Raw genomic sequence first — 17,896 nt, 5'->3', positions numbered from 1 at the left:
TTAATTATTATTACCCCGGCCAATGGATCAGTGTCCACTCCATTTTCTTTCTCATCTCCCTTGGGAGTACACAACCCAAGCTGCCTGTGAGGCGCTAAAAGGTTAACAGCCACATTACCATCTCATCCTACCGGGTACCCATTCACGGTTGGGTGAACAAAATCACTTCCCAGACACCACATGTGCTACATGTGCTTCATTGTGGGGCGGACCGCCTCCGTGGTCTAGAGGTAGAGCGTCCGCCCGGAGAGCGGAAGGTCCGGGGTTCGATCCCCGGCCGCGTCATACCAAAAGACGTTAAAAGATGGTACTTGTTGTTACCCTGTCTGGCGCTCGGCATTCAGGGGGTAAAACAAGCTATAGTCGGCTCGGAGTCAGCATACTGTGTCTGAGTGGGACATTCATGTTAAACTGCGGCATGGTATTTCAGTGGGCTAGCACTATAAATCGGCATCAGTCCGGACTAATACAAGCAGCCACACACACCCAATTTCACCTCATCTCATTGTGGGGCAGAGCCAGAGCGCTAGAAACTATTTCCTTAGTCTTATTATTTTTACAAATCCGGCCCCGTTCTATATTCGTGTTGTTCTCGTCGTAGCTTGTTTCTTGCTGTGTCCTATGTGCGGTAAAATAAATTTCGAGCATAATTCTTAAGTCTCACTCATATATGATATAAACGGAATAGATATCACTGGCCGTCACACCAAAATGCGTTAAACGTTTGTATTGTTTCTCTGGTGCTCGGCATTAAGGGTCTAAAACAAGGACTGCTCGGCTCGGAGTCAGTTAACTGTGTCAGAGTGGGGTATCCATGTTAAACTGCGGAATAGTATAAGCAGGTCCCCTACACACGTCCATGCACGTCGCTATGTGCAATAAGTGCAATAATCCTGTGCGCCACCCTAAACCCCATTTTATCTCACCTCACCTCAAGAACTACTTTGTTTGGAACTACTTTGTCGCTATTTTCAAAATTTCATTTTTGAAACATTACCATGTTCTGAAATAATGAATGCGTTAATTTAAGATTTATTTACCCTAACTCATATGATGTAAGTTCAAAACACAGTATACCATTTGTCTTCATGGTCTCGTGCAATAACTATGAACGTCATTTGCTTAAATAAAGCCTAGACGTAAATATTAATATCTCCAGTAATCCATGTGCAAGAGGCTGCTACCCTGTAAACTACACACGGTTGTTGTTACCTCACCTTAATTACAGTGCAGTGTCCATTTAATGTGATGTACATCAACAATCATGAAGGGAATTTACAAGGCAAAAAGCAAACATTTCCTGCCACAACAGTTCAAATTATATAAAAATGTTAAAATGAAGTACTGATTCAATATCAACAAACATTGATCAACAATATGAAATGTCTCAAAATGACTTCAATAGTGGGACTTGGAAAATGTACATTACAAAACCCTGATACACGGCATGTCATGCGAAGGCAAATACTGACAAGACTCTGTCATACAATAATCGGGACACAATTTCCCATGCGGCTGGGCCGACAGATATAAATAATAACCACAATTCTAAATGCTTGAAAGAATATTATGTTGGGAAAATGTTCATCAGAAAGAACTGTAGAGCAGTTAAGGTCAAGGTTGCGGCCCACGACCCGGAAGTACCAGCAGGCGCTGCGGCATTGCAATCCTTCTGGTCGCAGAAGCAAAGATGGCCGTGTTTAGACCCTCTCTCTTTCATACAGACCAGGTGCTTGTGCATCTTCATGTTGATATCTTTGGAGCAGGTGCGTGTGTAATGTACTGCACCTGGAAATAGGAATATAATACATATACTGTCAGATTTACTCATATGTCTACATATGAGCGTTAAAACCAAGACGTAGAACCTACCGTTCCCTGAAACACTCAGACCTGTAGTCTTTGCTCAGTTTGTGCATGCAGCCTGAAAATAAGCAATACGTTAAATATCCGAAAGCATTATGATATCACGGTTGAATAATTATTTACATGGTAACCGGAATAAAATTATTGGATGAAAGCAGACTTCTGATTGTGTTTGTTATTCATGCTATCATTATTATTGTTGGGTAGTAGTAGTAGTAGTAGTAGTAATATACAGTCACGGTATTGACAAATTCACACGAAGAATCATATCAGACAATAAGTCCCACCACCCTCGCGTTTCCCCCAATCGCTTATATTTATCAATTTTAGTGGGAGGGCGTGGTTTGATTAACGTGGAGGCTCTTCATGATAGAATTGTATTGTGCACTTTTGCACACATATATTTGTCTGATGATCCTCTTGTGAAGCATGTCAAGACTCATGATGAAAACAAGACATTCCACAGTCAACCGTCAATTTGTGATTTTGCATCAAAATGTAAACATGAAATGTAGGTTATACAATGAAATGTAGATAATGCAATGATGCACGGAGGTCTATCCATGGTACGACCCCGAATATGTAGAGGTCGTCGTGGAAAATGATATATACAAAATTCTTCGGAATAGGCCCACAACAGGAAAAACATGGCAAATCCGCGGACCTCACTTTCGAAACGTGACGCGTGCATTCCAAGTAACAAGTTCTCCGACTCCCAATTTTTCTCGGTGCCTTAAGTTTGGTACTTCACAATCTTCAGCTGTTGGCAGACTTTAGGAGAGTGCCCGGGTTTGCTGTCAGGAATACAGCCCTTCTGAAAAAAAGGGTAATGCAGAAGGCTGCATTGTTGGGGAGTCTTCACATTCTCCGAAAGGTTCTGGGTGGGTTCGACTTGGCAGCGCTTCAGCATGGTATGGACTTTACGTCATGGCGTACGACAAGTTCAGTGATGAATCACACTTCAAACTCGACTTTGCAGATGGTCGAATCTGTGTATTGAGACCCCGACATGGACGATACCATCCATGTACTGTCGGACATAATTATCGATATGGTGGAGGGTTAGGTAACGGAGCTTCTACGTTTTGATGGTCGCCTTACAAGTCTTCGCTTCCGTGATGAGGTTCTAAGGCCAACAGCTGTACCCTTTCAGAGTTGGGCGAAACTTTGAGTTTCAGCAAGACAATGCTCGTCCTCATACAGCATGTGTGTCGATGGACTTTCTTCAACTCCACAACGTCACAGAACATGTACTCCCCTTGCCCGCCAAGAGCCCAGACATTAATTCCAACGAACATATCAGGGATGTCATTGGACTTCGAGTCATTTATGGGGACGTCCAACCACAGACATCGGACGCCATGTCCCTTGCTCATTGGGACGAGCGGCGTGCTGTTCCACGTCCTGTCATCCGGGCGGTAATCCCTAGTGTACCTCGCAGATATCAGAAGGTCATCCGCAGACATGGGAGACACACCAGATACAGACATTTGATTATGAGACACGTTGAATTTGTCTGCGCGCTTTTTGTACTGACAGTAAACCTAATTGCCCTATATTTTACATTGTTCCCTTTTTCGTCTCCATCAGCATATGTATCACTGGTAGACGGAAGCATTTATTGTACCACTGGTTCATAGAGATACAACTTTATAACAGATTGTTTAATAAACGTCACGCGCTGACGGGGTCGTTTATGACCTTAAACATTTACCCTAATGATGTCACTTTAGTGTCATTTCAGCAATATTTCAAACCATTCTGAACTGATCTGAACTTTATTTCACTCAAAATTACATCATCATCATTATTATCATAGCACACAAAATTATTATAGCAGTTTGAGGTTAAGAGAGGACATAATTACCTACCATGGCGATCTATAATTATTACATACAATCACTGGTGGGATTTTCAGTTGGTACTTAAATGACTTCATAACGAGTTCACAGAATTTTCCGAAGATCATTTACATTTTTACTTTTAAACATATACATCATTTTATGGACAAAGGGAAAGTAAGTATACTTTTCTATGATAACTAAAGTAGTCACATATAAACAAGTAATGATATTCATCGCCTAAATCAGAAACAAAGGTCAGATCTTCTTCCAGCAACATTTAATTTGTTACATCCTCCAGTTTCTACGGGTAGTCTAAATTGTAGGTGAGGTGAAATGTGGTTAAACGTCGCGTATATTATTGCACTTATATAGTGACGTGCATGGTGTGTGCGTATGTGTCTGTCTGCTTGTACTAGTCCGGACTAAAGCCGGTTTTATAGTGCTAGTCCACTGTGATACCATGCCGCAGTTTAACATCAATACCCTACTCAGACACAGTAAACTGACTCCGAGCCGACCAGTCCTTGTCTTTGTCCCTTTGTCCCTAAATGCCGAGCGCCAGGCAGGGCAACAACAAGTACCACTGACCTTCCGCTCTCCGGGCGTGCGCTCTACCACTAGACCACGGAGGCGGTCTTTAACTAAGATATAAATTGGGAGGTAGAAGTTCAAGGTATTCTTTCTATTTCGAATATTGAATTACACGTTATTATGTTATTAAACTGTGCTTCTTTGACAATAACATGAATGCCAACGCTGTACAAACTGCTAATAATTATAAATCAACCCTCCCGAATCCGCTTCTAAAGCACATAGACCACTGATATGGTACAGTATACCGCCCCCCCCCCCCCCCCCCAATCCCCCTCCACCAGCTCCAATATATGTAATATCAAATAGTCGGTCCCTTACGTAGCCCTATACAAGTAGGTCCATTAGTACCTGTTTGTAATTCTCGAACATGTGTTAAACTTGCGATTGTACAGAGACCGGCTGCGTTCGGATTAAGGAGGTTTAATGTAGAAGATAGTTTCGTGATGAAATGATTCGCATTTCTGTGACCATCGCCTTGTTAGCTTAAGTCTAACGAACACTGCCCCAGTCTAGATGTCTAGTCAGCGTATGCGCGATGACTCTTGCTGTATTGATCTCGACTGCGCCTTTGCTAACCCGTGTTCACCTAGCTGCCTACCCGACCCAGGACGCCATGACCCACGTGTCACTGAATAGCATCTCACTGGATACAACAAGCATACAACTGACTGACTGCTAACACGGTCACAACTCCAACACGGAACGGATCTGGTACCTGTTGCTGTAAATTTTGGAAGCGTTTGTTTGTTTGTTTGTTTGTTGCTTAACGCTGCACTAAGCAATATTACAGTATATAACGGCGGTCTGTAAATAATCGAATCTGGATCAGACAATCCAGTGATTGACATCATGAGCATCGATCTACGCAAAAGGGATACGATGACAAGCATGAACAAAGTCAGCGAGATTGACCACCCGATCCCGTTAGTCGCCTCCTTCGACAATATGGAAACGTTGACGCCCTCGTGTACTATATCAGCACCATGCCTTCAATAAAACAGTTATTCCTTCGTTAAGACTTAAAATCGAAATTGAACTGGAAAACGGTAATTCTGAAAGAAAACAGCTGATCATCTCCTCTAGGTGTTACCATACCAGGTAAGTGATTATCATTTCGGTTTCATATCGGCGTGTCACCTTACTGGTAGAGGAAAATCCAGATACGTTCACGTTTTGAGGTACTGACCAAACGATGTACATAATCAGGACCATTATGGATTCGAACTCGTGATCATCGGATCTAGGCTCGCCCGGGGGCAGCGCCAAAGACTACATGGCTAGCCACGCTCTCTTAACGTAATAAATACTGAAATACCGAATGTCTGAAGCTAATGGGGGTTAGAGAAAAATAAATTCATTGCCTAGGTAACAGTGTTACCTAAGTGGGTTCTTATCAACACGACTTACACAAAGCTCTTTTTTCACTGCATTGAGTGTGTTCCATGTCTGAGCTCGAGTTGCATAAAACGGTCAGTGGCTTCATCAACAACCCCCGGGGAATCGTACAGGAAGCAGATGCATCGTGCGAGGTGACGGCTGTGCTTCAGCACTTGAAATTATGTGCTGACCATTTACCTCTGATGTCATCAGTTGTTCACGTTCTCTCATTTTGCTACATGCTCTGTACAGGAAAAGGTTGAACTGGCTGACCCCTGTGCGAAATACGGGATATGCGGAAAGCGCATGTTAAATCTCCAATAGGAAGAATAAGACTGACCCTTACCGGAAGAGAGTTCTGTGACCCATTTGGCGCAGTAGCCCTTGCATGCTATCTTGGTCAGCTCCGGGTGGCTGATGTTGAACGGATCCCCACAGAAGTCGTCACGGGACGGGGAGATCGTCGTACAGTAGAAGCAGTCTATGACATCGTTATCTGTCAACAAATAAACATCATGTACTTTCTAGGCTGCCCAACAGTCCCTGAAAGGACTCACGAACAATTTACATCATACGACCCCTCCCACTTAACCGTGAACATCCGGGTTAGAATAAGTCTTCAGAAACCCATGCTTGCCGTAAAAGTCGACTATGCTTGTCGCTTGTCGCGATTAACAGGATCGGGTGGTCAGGCTCGCTGACTTGGTTGATGCATGTCAGCGTATCTCAATTGCGTGGACCGATGCTCATGATGTCAATCACTGGAATGTATTGCCTAGAATCGATATATTTTCAGACCGCTGTCATATTGCTGGAATATTGCTGTGTGCGGCGTTACACAACAAACAATAATCAATCATAAAAGTTTCATCTGAAATATCAATTAACCTGAACAATAACACGTGACGGCTGTGTGAAGATGTATTCTATGCAAGCATGATGGCCGATTTGTATCTTTACTCAGAGCAAATACATATTTCAACATGTAACGACTGTTCTGTCCAACGGCACATCCATGCATAAATATTCATGAAAACACTTGTGGCTGCGGCTAGCGATAAATCAATGAATGGCTACTGGATGTGAAACTGTAGATTCATCATGTGTTTTCCTATAAATCTATCGTAAGTCTTATATCATCCACATCTTGCAGCAGAAACCAGATTCGTCAATAAGCGTTATGGTCTCCAACGTAAAACATACGTAAATAATAGCTCCCTCAACACGTTGTCCTTCGCTGTGACCAGATTGGAGATCTCGCGAGACTTGCTTATGTAGTGCGATGTCAAGTAAGGGTAATTTATCGCGAGAAATTGCGTGATAAATATTCACGACTGGATCCATAGATGCTGTAGAGGGCGACAGCATCGATATGCCTTTCAGTTTGAGTCGACATACTCATTCGTAATTCAAACAAGCGATACGTGAGGCTTTACGTTGTAAATGCAATGTCCATTTTGATTTCAATAGTACCCTCGATATCAAAATAAACGCCATGTTTTATGCATGTAATATGTTCAATGTTTCAGCGAAAAGAAAAGGCTATGTTCGATCTGTTTTGTCGAATGTTGTTTTATCTGTCTATAATCTCTGATCATGTTGTCGTGCTGTATCAAATTGATTACCTCCTGTAATGCAAATATGTGCTTTTGGAAACACATGCATGAAGGATAGTATTTGTATTGACTAGCCCGGCGAGCGAACAGTAATTTTTTTTATTATCACTGGCTTGAGTCATTGGTGATGCTGGGAACAGATGCACCTTTCTACTCTGACAAACCACATCTTATGACCCAGCGTCACATAATTTGTGATATTTATGTCATATGTTTTAGGTGAGTGAGTGAGTATGGTTTTACGCCGCTTTTAGCAATATTCCAGCAACATCAACAGGGGACACCAGAAATGGGCTGTACATATTGAGCCTATGTGGGGAATCGAACCCGGGTCTTCGGTGTGACGAGCGAACGCTTTACCCACTAGGCTACCCACCCGCCCCTGTTTTAGGTGTGGTGAAATGGAGTATAACGTCGCGTCCAAATTAAATGCACTTATATAGCGACGTGCGTGCATGTGTGGGTTTGGCTGCTTGTAGTAGTCCGGATCATTGGACATTTATTATCTCAAATCTACCTTCGCTATCACACCTTGAACTTTGAACACTGCAAACTATTATCTCAAATCCACCTTAGCAATGTTCCAGGTTCAAGATGTGTCTCGAGATTATTAGATTATTTACTATGGACTATTTGTTCTCAACAAAGACATCCTGCATGTAACATTTGGGTATTCGTGACTGATCATATTTGCTTAGCCAATAAATCACTTCTTGCTGTTCGATCTCTTTTTGGGGTCAATGTTTTTCTGACTTTATTAATGCCACTGCTCGTGGTAAAATACTGAAAGTACACCACCACCCCTTAAAATGAGTGAGTGAGTAAGTGAGTGAGTGAGTGTTCAGCGAGTCAGTCAGCGATTGTATAGTTGTACCCGTTCACACGACATTAGGCATTGCACAAATTTTCAAGTTTTATTTCCAAACTGTTTCTGTTCACCCGGAAGTATATACGACCCTTGTTTACGTCGAGACAACTGACATTTCGAGACAGACGAATTGACATAAACATATCCGACGCAATAAACTCGGTGTTAAATTCAGAGATGAACTGTTTTCGATGTAACCGTGTTCGAGAGTCGAGTTAATGTGTATCAATCGCCGCTAGGTGGCGGAGTAAGATAGTGCTTCATACTTCACGTGGCCACCGCATGTCTGCTCGGCAGTGAACCAGTTGTGTTAGATTGGTTGGGTAGTAGAGGGACCACGCGTGATTCAAGCTATTCCTTTTCAGAATCAATATAAAGAATACACCACTAACATCTAACGGCTCATTATTTATTGAAGCATGCAATTTCCTGATGTAATATTTACAACAGCAATATGAAGACAGGTGAGTAGGGTTTTTATGATATATGATGGCTGTACGCCGCAACACAGGCAAAGAACCAGGGTCTCGTCACGAGGTGCTGGCGGCTCCTGGGGAGGATTACTTCGTGAGCTTCAAGAATTCTGAATACCGTAAATTCGCGCATAACAGCGCCCCGGGTTCATCTACAGAAGCCATCTTCCAGTCCTCTCCTGTCGATGTCATATTTGTTGACCATGTTCCGATTGCGGTGTGATTGACAGAAACATATGATATGCATTGAATGGCTACCTGTAATTGATAGGTTACACCAAGGATAGTGATAGCTGGACTTTATCACAGATAGTGCAGATATGTGCACAGATAGTTCAAAGATCTAACATCGGAGATAGGTGACAGATATGCGCTATCACGGATGGTGCGCAGATAGGCGACATCACAGACAGCTAAAAGAGGGATAGTACAAGGATAGTTTAATAACCGATAGTATAAAGATAGTTAGATAACAAATAGTGTAAAGATAGTTAAATAACGGATAGTGCAAGGATAGTTGAATAACGGATAGTGTAAGGATAGTTGATAATGGATTGTGCAAAGATAGCTCAATAACGGATAGTGTCAAAATAGTTAAATAACGGATAGTGCAAGGATAGTTAAATAACCGATAGCGATAACGATAGTTAAATAACGGATAGTGCAAGGATAGTTAAGTAACCGATAGTGATAAAAATAGTTAAATAACGGATAGTGCAAGGATAGTTGAATAACCGATAGTGTAAAGATAGTTAAATAACGGATAGTGTAAGGATATATACATCTCGGATAGTGCATGGTTATATATATATATATATACATCACGGATAGTTCATAGGCGACACCAGGCACAGTTGAATGATAGGTTACACTGTGCATGGTGGATCCATAGACTCCACCTTGGGTAGCCGCCTTTATGCTTTATCACGACCAAGGGCGGTAACCATGGCATGGAGGACAATCAGGAACCTTTCACGTCAATCTGCAGAATATCTGCCACCACAAACCAGCCTCTATGTACTGTTCCTTCCACGCATCCACCAGCTCGAAACACGGCAATGGCCGTTTACCGAAATACGGATATAAATGAAATATTCAGCAGCGCAGATGAATACAATTCGTGTGATTAAAATACTGCGCTAGACAACCTTTCACCATCACGCACGGCATCTCAACATGGCATGATCCGATAGAAGATTGCTCAACACCTGTTTTACGTCATATTGTTTGCAACAAAGAAAGTTTCTATCGACAAACATTGGGTTGCTTGACCAGGGGTCCTGATATTCCGGTTTCACCTTATTGTTATCATGAAGGTAGTAAACGACTTGCGGAACAGCATAGAGTGAGATGTCCGAATGAAATGGGGATCCTCTGGCCACAATGGCTGAATCTAATGGACATAGTCACGAACCATCAGAAAAGCTGTGGTTTATTGTCATCGTCATGGATGATTGTGTGAATTATTTGAGTTTGATGCTTAATGTGTTTAAGTGTGATGGTAGCTAAGAAGTTTCGCAGGCCGTTGACCATTACTATTTTGATGAAATACAAAGCGATCAGAAACATAGACATACGACAGTCGTAGTGCTGGGATCGATTTGTAGAATGGTGCCATGGTACTAACAGAAGAAAAGACAATCACAACCCACAACTTAGGGAAATAAACCTTATAATGAGTTTTTTGCGCCAGTACTCTAGTCGCAATGTGGCTGAAATAGGTCTACCGTATTCCCCCTCAACAGAACGCAAAGCCTTAAAGACTTTGCATTTGCCTATATTACAAAACATTATAACTCCATAACAGAAGACTAAAAGGTTAATTCAAGTATTGACACTCCATAATGGTTCCTGGGAATTCCCCCGAGTCATCGACAGACTGACGATGTCAGGCAACTCACCAGCAGGGTCTTGGGGGCGTAGCTTGCAGAGGAGCTCCTGGTGTTGGTACCTTACGCCTTGAATACCCATTTGTTCCAACCTCATGCCTAGCATGATAGCTCTGTCCTCGCTTCCAGGAATCAATTCCTGATAGTTCTGCTTTTCAGGTGGCATAGCTTACTTGAGTGTCGTTACTCTTTCTGAACTTAATATAGGCTTACAACTTTGACATTTGCAAGCTAAATCCTTCTCGTAAAAGTAGGCCATTTTCATGTTTTGTATTGTCACATTATTTAGTTCGATAACGTAAGAACATTTAGAGTATCAAGTTGTATATACTACGTTCCTGTACACTGGCAGAAATAGGTCAGTGTTAGTTAAAGAGTGAGTGAGTGAGTGAGTTTATTTTTACGCCACTTTGAACAGTATTGCAGTTACATCACCGCGTGTCCACTTAACGCCGGAGGAAAGTCTGAAGTAATGCAGATCTTAGACCTTTACCAATTTTGTAAAACCCACGACCACTGATCTAGTGCTGACAAACCGAGAAAAATAATCGGCGCGAATCTAGGATTCAAACCCACGACCATAGGTTTCTGGCACGTCTAAGGGACGCAACTCCGTACAGCGACTTGCGGCGTCTTAGAAGCCTGGGACTCCCGTGTCCCGATTTCCTATGAAGATCCCATCAGTCAAGAATTCCAATCTCTGGCTATAGTTGTGCATATAAATAAACGCCCCTCTGTACGTGTTGTTTAACGCCGCACTCAGCAATAATCCAGCTATATGACGCGGTCTGTGAACAAGTAAGTCTGAACGAGACAATCCAGTGATTGACATCATGAGCATCGATCTACACAACTGGGATACGACATGCATCAACCAAGTCAGCGAGCCTGACCACCCGATCCCATTAGTTGCCTCTTACGACAAGCATGGGTTGCTGAAGACCAATTCTAACCCGGATCTTCACGGCTCCCTATTTACGTGCACCAAGAGTAGTGTAGTGGTTAATGTGTTGACTTCTACAACCGAAGACCCGTGATCGATTCCACGCACGGATAAGCATTTGTCGGTGTCCCTGTCGTGACATTGTCGGGTCAGTGGTCTAAACCTCCATACATATCATGAGGAAACACGTTGCCACCAAAAAATATATTCACAAGCAATGACCTTGGGAAGGCGGGGTCGGGGTCACTTCTAAAAATTGGGATGAGTTACAAACTGGTTGATGATTATAAGTACAACAGCGGCATTTCATCGCGGACTGACGTCACAGAGCGTCCGCTCAAGACATGCGTGGAGCCTACAGTATGGAAATGTATTGTGAAATACCAATCGATATTTGTCTTCAAACAGAGTGTGAAGTCAAGGTGTTAAATACAATTAGAGTCAATTTCAGCCCGCTGTTGTTGCTTGTAATGCATTTCTTTAAACTACTCAAAACATCAAACTGAATTTGAGGTGACTCAAATTGGCTTAACACAATACGAGATGTGGCCTTACGAAACCCCAGGAGCAAATCCTGTGGCTGATTCTAAGAATAGCGGATCCCAGAGACTATGGGTACAAGGGAAGGTAAAGTAATTCTTCACAATACAAGGGAAGGTAAAGTAATTCTTCACAATACAATGGAAGGTAAAGTAATTCTTCACAATACAAGGGAAGGTAAAGTAATTCTTCACAATACAAGGGAAGGTAAAGTAATTCTTCACAATACAAGGGAAGGTAAAGTAATTCTTCACAATACATGGGAGGGTAAAGTAACTCTCACAATACAAGGGAAGGTAAAGAAACTCTTCATAATACAAGGGAAGGTAAAGTAATTCTTCACAATACAAGGGAAGGTAAAGTAATTCTTCACAATACAAGGGAAGGTAAAGTAATTCTTCACAATACAAGGGAAGGTAAAGTAATTCTTCACAATACAAGGGAAGGTAAAGTAATTCTTCACAATACAAGGGAAGGTAAAGTAATTCTTCACAATGTCTCCATTGTTATGTTTGACTATCACCCGTGCTGGCCTCATATTATTTCAGAATTGATTTAAATATTTCTTGCGTTTATGGACGTACAAACGTAAAAACCGGTGTGATCACTGTATACATTTAAATATCTTTTAGATTTATTGAAACAAAAAGCAAATACGTTTGCAATCATTTGCAATTCATTTATTCATACTTAAACTTTCAAAATGATTTAGTTAGACGGTACATTCCTCTGAAGCAAGATATCTACCACTTTAAAAAATATATATTTTATGAAGTAAGAGTGATCATTAAGTAAGTTTGGTTTTAACGCCGCTTTGAACAGTATTCCAGTTATATCACGGCGTGTCAGCTTAATGTGGGAGGAAGACCAGAAGTAATGCAGGTTTCAGACATTTCCCATCTTGTTTAAACCCACCAGCACGGGTATGGTGCTGACAAACCTAGTAACATAATCAGGGCGAACCGGAACTCGAACCCACAATCATAGGTTTCTGGCGTGCCCAAGGGAAGCAACTCTGCCATGGGACTCCGCACAGCGAATTGCGGCTCGTATGAAGTAAAGAAGTTATCTTTAACATGTATTTTTCACTAAATACATGAAACTTTCTTATTGTTTGCAACGACGTTTTGGAGCTATTTGCCCCGTCATCAGGTGAAATACTCAGTGAGCGCATTTGAGTTGATATTGTAGATGTTGCCTCACATACGTTTGTCGGGCACGGGTGGCCCAGTCGTCTAAGGCGCCGCGATTCGCTGTGCAGAGTTGCGTCCCTTGGGCACGCCAGAAACCTATGATTGTGGCTTCGAATCCCGGTTCGCCCCGATTATGTTTCTAGGTTTGTCAGCACCAAACCCGTGGTCGTGGGTTTCACCGAAGTGGTAAACGTCTGAGACCTGCATCACTTCGGTCTTTCCTCCCACATCAAGCTGACATACGCGATATGACTTGAATACTGTTAACAGCGGCGTTAAACCCAACTCACTCACTCACATTCGTTTGTTCTTCAACTTATAAATACATGTCAAATGTTATTTTCGTGATTTTATACATAATTTACATTACTTAAATGCAAGTGTTTCTACATCATGTTGAGATCCTAGGAATGACTTACGAACTTCGCAAATACCTGGTGTCATCACTGATTATTTTGTTCCATTTATGTATTTTTCACCGCAATTTTGCCTTTTACGCCGAAGATATCGGTTTCGTTGGATGTCGAGACCGGTGCTTCCCTAGCGTTGACGTTATACATTTACATCTCAGCCTTGTGGAACAAACGTATCGCCGTCTCCGGTTGTCTGGCATACACGGATAACGTTCATTAGATGAAGTTCCTTATTCATCAAATGTCATGTAATTTCCTGTCTTCATCTTGTGTGATGAGAGAAAATAGAAGCACGCCGACCCTGCTCTACGCAGGATATTTGTCACGGGCAATTTCTCATATTAACAAGTTCATTTGTCAGAGTAATATCGTTGGGAGTCTAAATGTATTTGTAAAGCCATTCCTTTGAGGGTTTTATCAAATATTGGCCACGACGCTCCGGGAGTGGGGTCACTATGAAGGCGGGTATTTGTCTCAGAGCACGGTCCTCTCATTGTGATGTAGGCCTTAAAGTCTGATACACAACAAGGGCAGGTTCACGTTCATGTATTTGTTTGTCGGATACCAAATGACATGCATATCTCATACATATATTTTCCCCAGTGGCGTTTTAGATTAGATAACATGTGTGGAGGCGGGAGAATGTTATATTTATAATATGCTTAGTTTTCAGCAAGGGACCGGACATTGGATATCCAGAGCGCGGGGCCTGGATTTAGTTGGGGGTTTTTAATATTGTAAATCTGGACATTAATATATGATTTGTTCCAGAAAAAAAGTGGCAACAATATTTGTCCATTTTTCAACCCAAAACGTTTGCTGCACAAGTCCTGAAATTTTATTTGTCGAGAAATTAATTTATCGGCCCCTCCTAAGATTTCGTGTTTTGAAGCAGTGACCAAAAGATCCAGTCTCTAACAGAAATACACACACAAACGCACGCACGCACGCACGCACACACACACACAAACGCAAGCACGAAGGCACGTGCGCACGAACGCATATGCACAAAGACACGCACGCACGTACATAAACACACGCACAAACAAACATGCATGCACGCACGTACACCCAATACATCTCGAAAATATTTATTGTTGGGTCCCGTATATTCGACAGAAAGCTTCAGATATTTGGAGTCCTGTTCGTGTTCGATTGAGACGATATAGGAGGTTTGCTGTCGTAATTGTGTCAACAGAAATTATATCCATACATTCTATATCAGTTAATCGTCACTCAGACGTGATAGGTTCGGATTTGTCACTATATACTGTAAATAAATGACATGAATATATTACCATATGGCAGTCACACAGTACTCCGAGTTCTCATATTAATACGAACCACAACGCCACGTCTTTACTCGCGAGCAAGGATCTGTGCATGCCGCTTACTGAAATGTCAGATACCTCTTGTCAATTTCCATAAACTGGTAATTAAATACTATAGGTCATACGGCAAGGTAATTACAAAAGAGCAACGCATGTAAATTTCCTCCATGTTAATCGATTGTATCCACATGACTAAACTTGGTGTCGACCTTGCTCGTTATTATTTTCGCCGTGGTCTTTGCACGGGTTCCATTGAAGTGTTTTTAACGACCGCAATATATTGTCACTTTCTATCAATTTGACAATTATGTATTCACACATGTTTTTTCTGTAATCTTTTGGTGTTGATTCGGGCTGATGCAATACGTCAGTTGCAATATGTCAACAGTGACAGGATAAAACAATCGGTACAGGCTTGTTTAACGATACGGGGGAACTGCGCAGGAAATTGATAATCACGGGTTTACTGAAACGACTGAAATGGACAGGATGTTGTGCTAGATATAGTCTAATTTCAAAATGAGTTTTCGTAAAAACACCGACGTCCTTTGGAGTGGATTGGACATTGGCATTGCCGCTACCGGAAAACAGTGTACAGCCGCGAACAGTGACGGACCGTACTCCGAATAGTACTGCAAATACAGTACAGTAGCTACTGATACTACTACCACATCTGCTCCTGCTCTCACTGCTGCTGCTGCTGCTGCTGCTGCTACTGCTATTGCGACTAAACGTACTGTGCTACAACTACTGCTACCACAATCACTACCACTGCATCCGTCATCACTACAACAACTGTTACTGCTACCATCGCAACTACCACTGCATCAGTCATCACTACAACTGTTACTGCTACCATCACAACTACCACTACCACTGCATCCGTCATCACTACAACAACTGTTACTGCTACCAGATCACTACCACTGCATCCGTCATCACTACAACAACTGTTACTGCTACCATCACAACTACCACTGCATCCGTCATCACTACAACAACTGTTACTGCTACCAGATCACTACCACAATCACTACCACTGCATCTGTCATCACTACAACTGTTACTCGCTACCAGATCACTACCACAATCACTACCACTGCATCCGTCATCACTACCACGACAACTGTTACTGCTACCATCACAACTACCACGACTACTGCTAACGTCATCACAACTACAACTACTACTGGTAACACCATCACAACTACCACTGCATCCGTCATCACTACAACAACTGTTACTGCTACTAGATCACTACCACAATCACTACCACTGCATCCGTCATCAGTACAACAACTGTTACTGCTACCAGATCACTACCACAATCACTACCAATGCATCCGTCATCACTACAACAACTTTTACTGCTACCATCACAACTACCACTACCACTGCATCCGTCATCACTACAACAACTGTTACTCGCTACCAGAACACTACCACAATCACTACCACTGCATCCGTCATGACTACAACGACAACTGTTACTGCTACCATCACAACTACCACGACTACTGCTAACGTCATCACAACTACAACTACTACTGGTAACACCATCACAACTACCACGACTACTGCTAACACCATCACCACTACAGGTAAGGTGAAATGGGATGTAACGTCGCATTAAAGAGTATTGCACCTACATAGCGACGTGCATGTCCCATAATTTAACGTCTTCTGGTATGACGCGTCCGGGGATCTAACTCACGACCTTTCACTCTCCGGGCAGACGCTCTACCACTAGACCACGGAGGCGGTCCCATCACCACTACAAGTACTATTGCCAACACCAACACTTCCTACACTACCAGTACTACTGATACAACCTCCGCCACTCGCAAGACGGTAACCATCATAATTAGCACTGCTTTTGTTCCTCCTTCCCCACCCCCCTTCTCCTCCTTCTACGACAAGCCATCTTTAGGGATTCCAGGGAAGACAAGATCCACGCAATATCACGAGACAACTGCCATATGATAGACCCTAGCTGTTTGACAATGCACGGAAACAGTAAATGTGTAATTTACTGAGGAAAACTTTGTTTCGAATTTAGCCTTGTATTACCATAGTACAATGTCAAAGAACAAACATACACAACACGATGCCAGCATAACCACACTAACAATAAGGAAATCAGCTTCACAGTGAGGACGATTCTTGGAACAGACACGCCTAGAACACTGGAACTGAATAAATGGTTAGACACAGCCGATAACAACACGTGGATGCCATCTTCGTCAAAAGTATGGGATTAACTGACACTATAACGGTGATACTTTGTAAGTCAATAAGACAATAACAGTGCGTGGTCTTTAGAATGGGGATTCTTGCACAATAGAGCGATGCTGTTTTGTAAGACAATGGATCGAATATACTGTGTTACACAACGAATGGTGATGCTTTAATTTGTAAGGCAATTTGGATTGTTCGACACAGACGCCCGTGGGTGGGGGGTGGGGGTGGTTGGTGGTTGTGTCAATGCACCATTACCACTGCTCAGTTTGGGTGCATGTAGGAGTTAAATGGTGTGAACGAAAATAAATACCTAATTGTTTCAAATTAAGTTTCAATATACCCCCGAACAGCGACTCTCGACTCGGACCTTCCTACGTTTCGAACGGTTTTATGGTAGACATGTTGAGGACATTCTCATATTTGACGCAGTGACAAAAATGATAACTGATACAATTTTCTATTTTGACTATCATATTTTCTCTGGGTTTTTTTTTCAGGTGTACAATTGACTTGTCTTTGCAAGTGTTTGTGTCAGGTGCCACCGATGAGGGAGAATACGTCATCTTTTCGCGAACACCTTGTATCATCACCATTTGAAAGTGTTTATTAAATAATAATCTCTACAATACATTTATTCAAAGCATTTTAGTTTTTAATGTCCACTGCTGGCAAGGGAGACTGTCTGTTCAAATAAAATTAGCACAGTAA

At 42.2% G+C, this 17,896-nt stretch overlaps 1 protein-coding gene across 2 annotated transcripts in view; it reads right to left on the bottom strand.

Annotated features, from left to right (window-relative positions):
• Positions 1 to 404: 404 nt before the first annotated feature.
• The window catches only part of LOC124112191, a 41,720-nt gene continuing 24,228 nt past the window's right edge, over positions 405 to 17,896 (bottom strand). For both annotated transcript variants that reach the window (XM_046472190.2, XM_048382637.1), the window contains exons 3-4: positions 6,028 to 6,177; positions 405 to 1,788 (exon numbers count right to left, since the gene is read on the bottom strand). In XM_046472190.2, the coding sequence (XP_046328146.1) occupies positions 1,568 to 1,788; positions 6,028 to 6,177 (371 nt within the window). In that variant the 3' untranslated portion in view covers positions 405 to 1,567. The remainder of the gene's footprint in view (positions 1,789 to 6,027; positions 6,178 to 17,896) is intronic.

The sequence above is a fragment of the Haliotis rufescens genome, unplaced genomic scaffold (assembly GCF_023055435.1).
Source record: "Haliotis rufescens isolate VD_foot unplaced genomic scaffold, xgHalRufe1.0.p SCAF_4, whole genome shotgun sequence".
NCBI lineage: Eukaryota > Metazoa > Mollusca > Gastropoda > Lepetellida > Haliotidae > Haliotis > Haliotis rufescens.
This window is presented reverse-complemented; position numbering and strand designations above follow the sequence as displayed.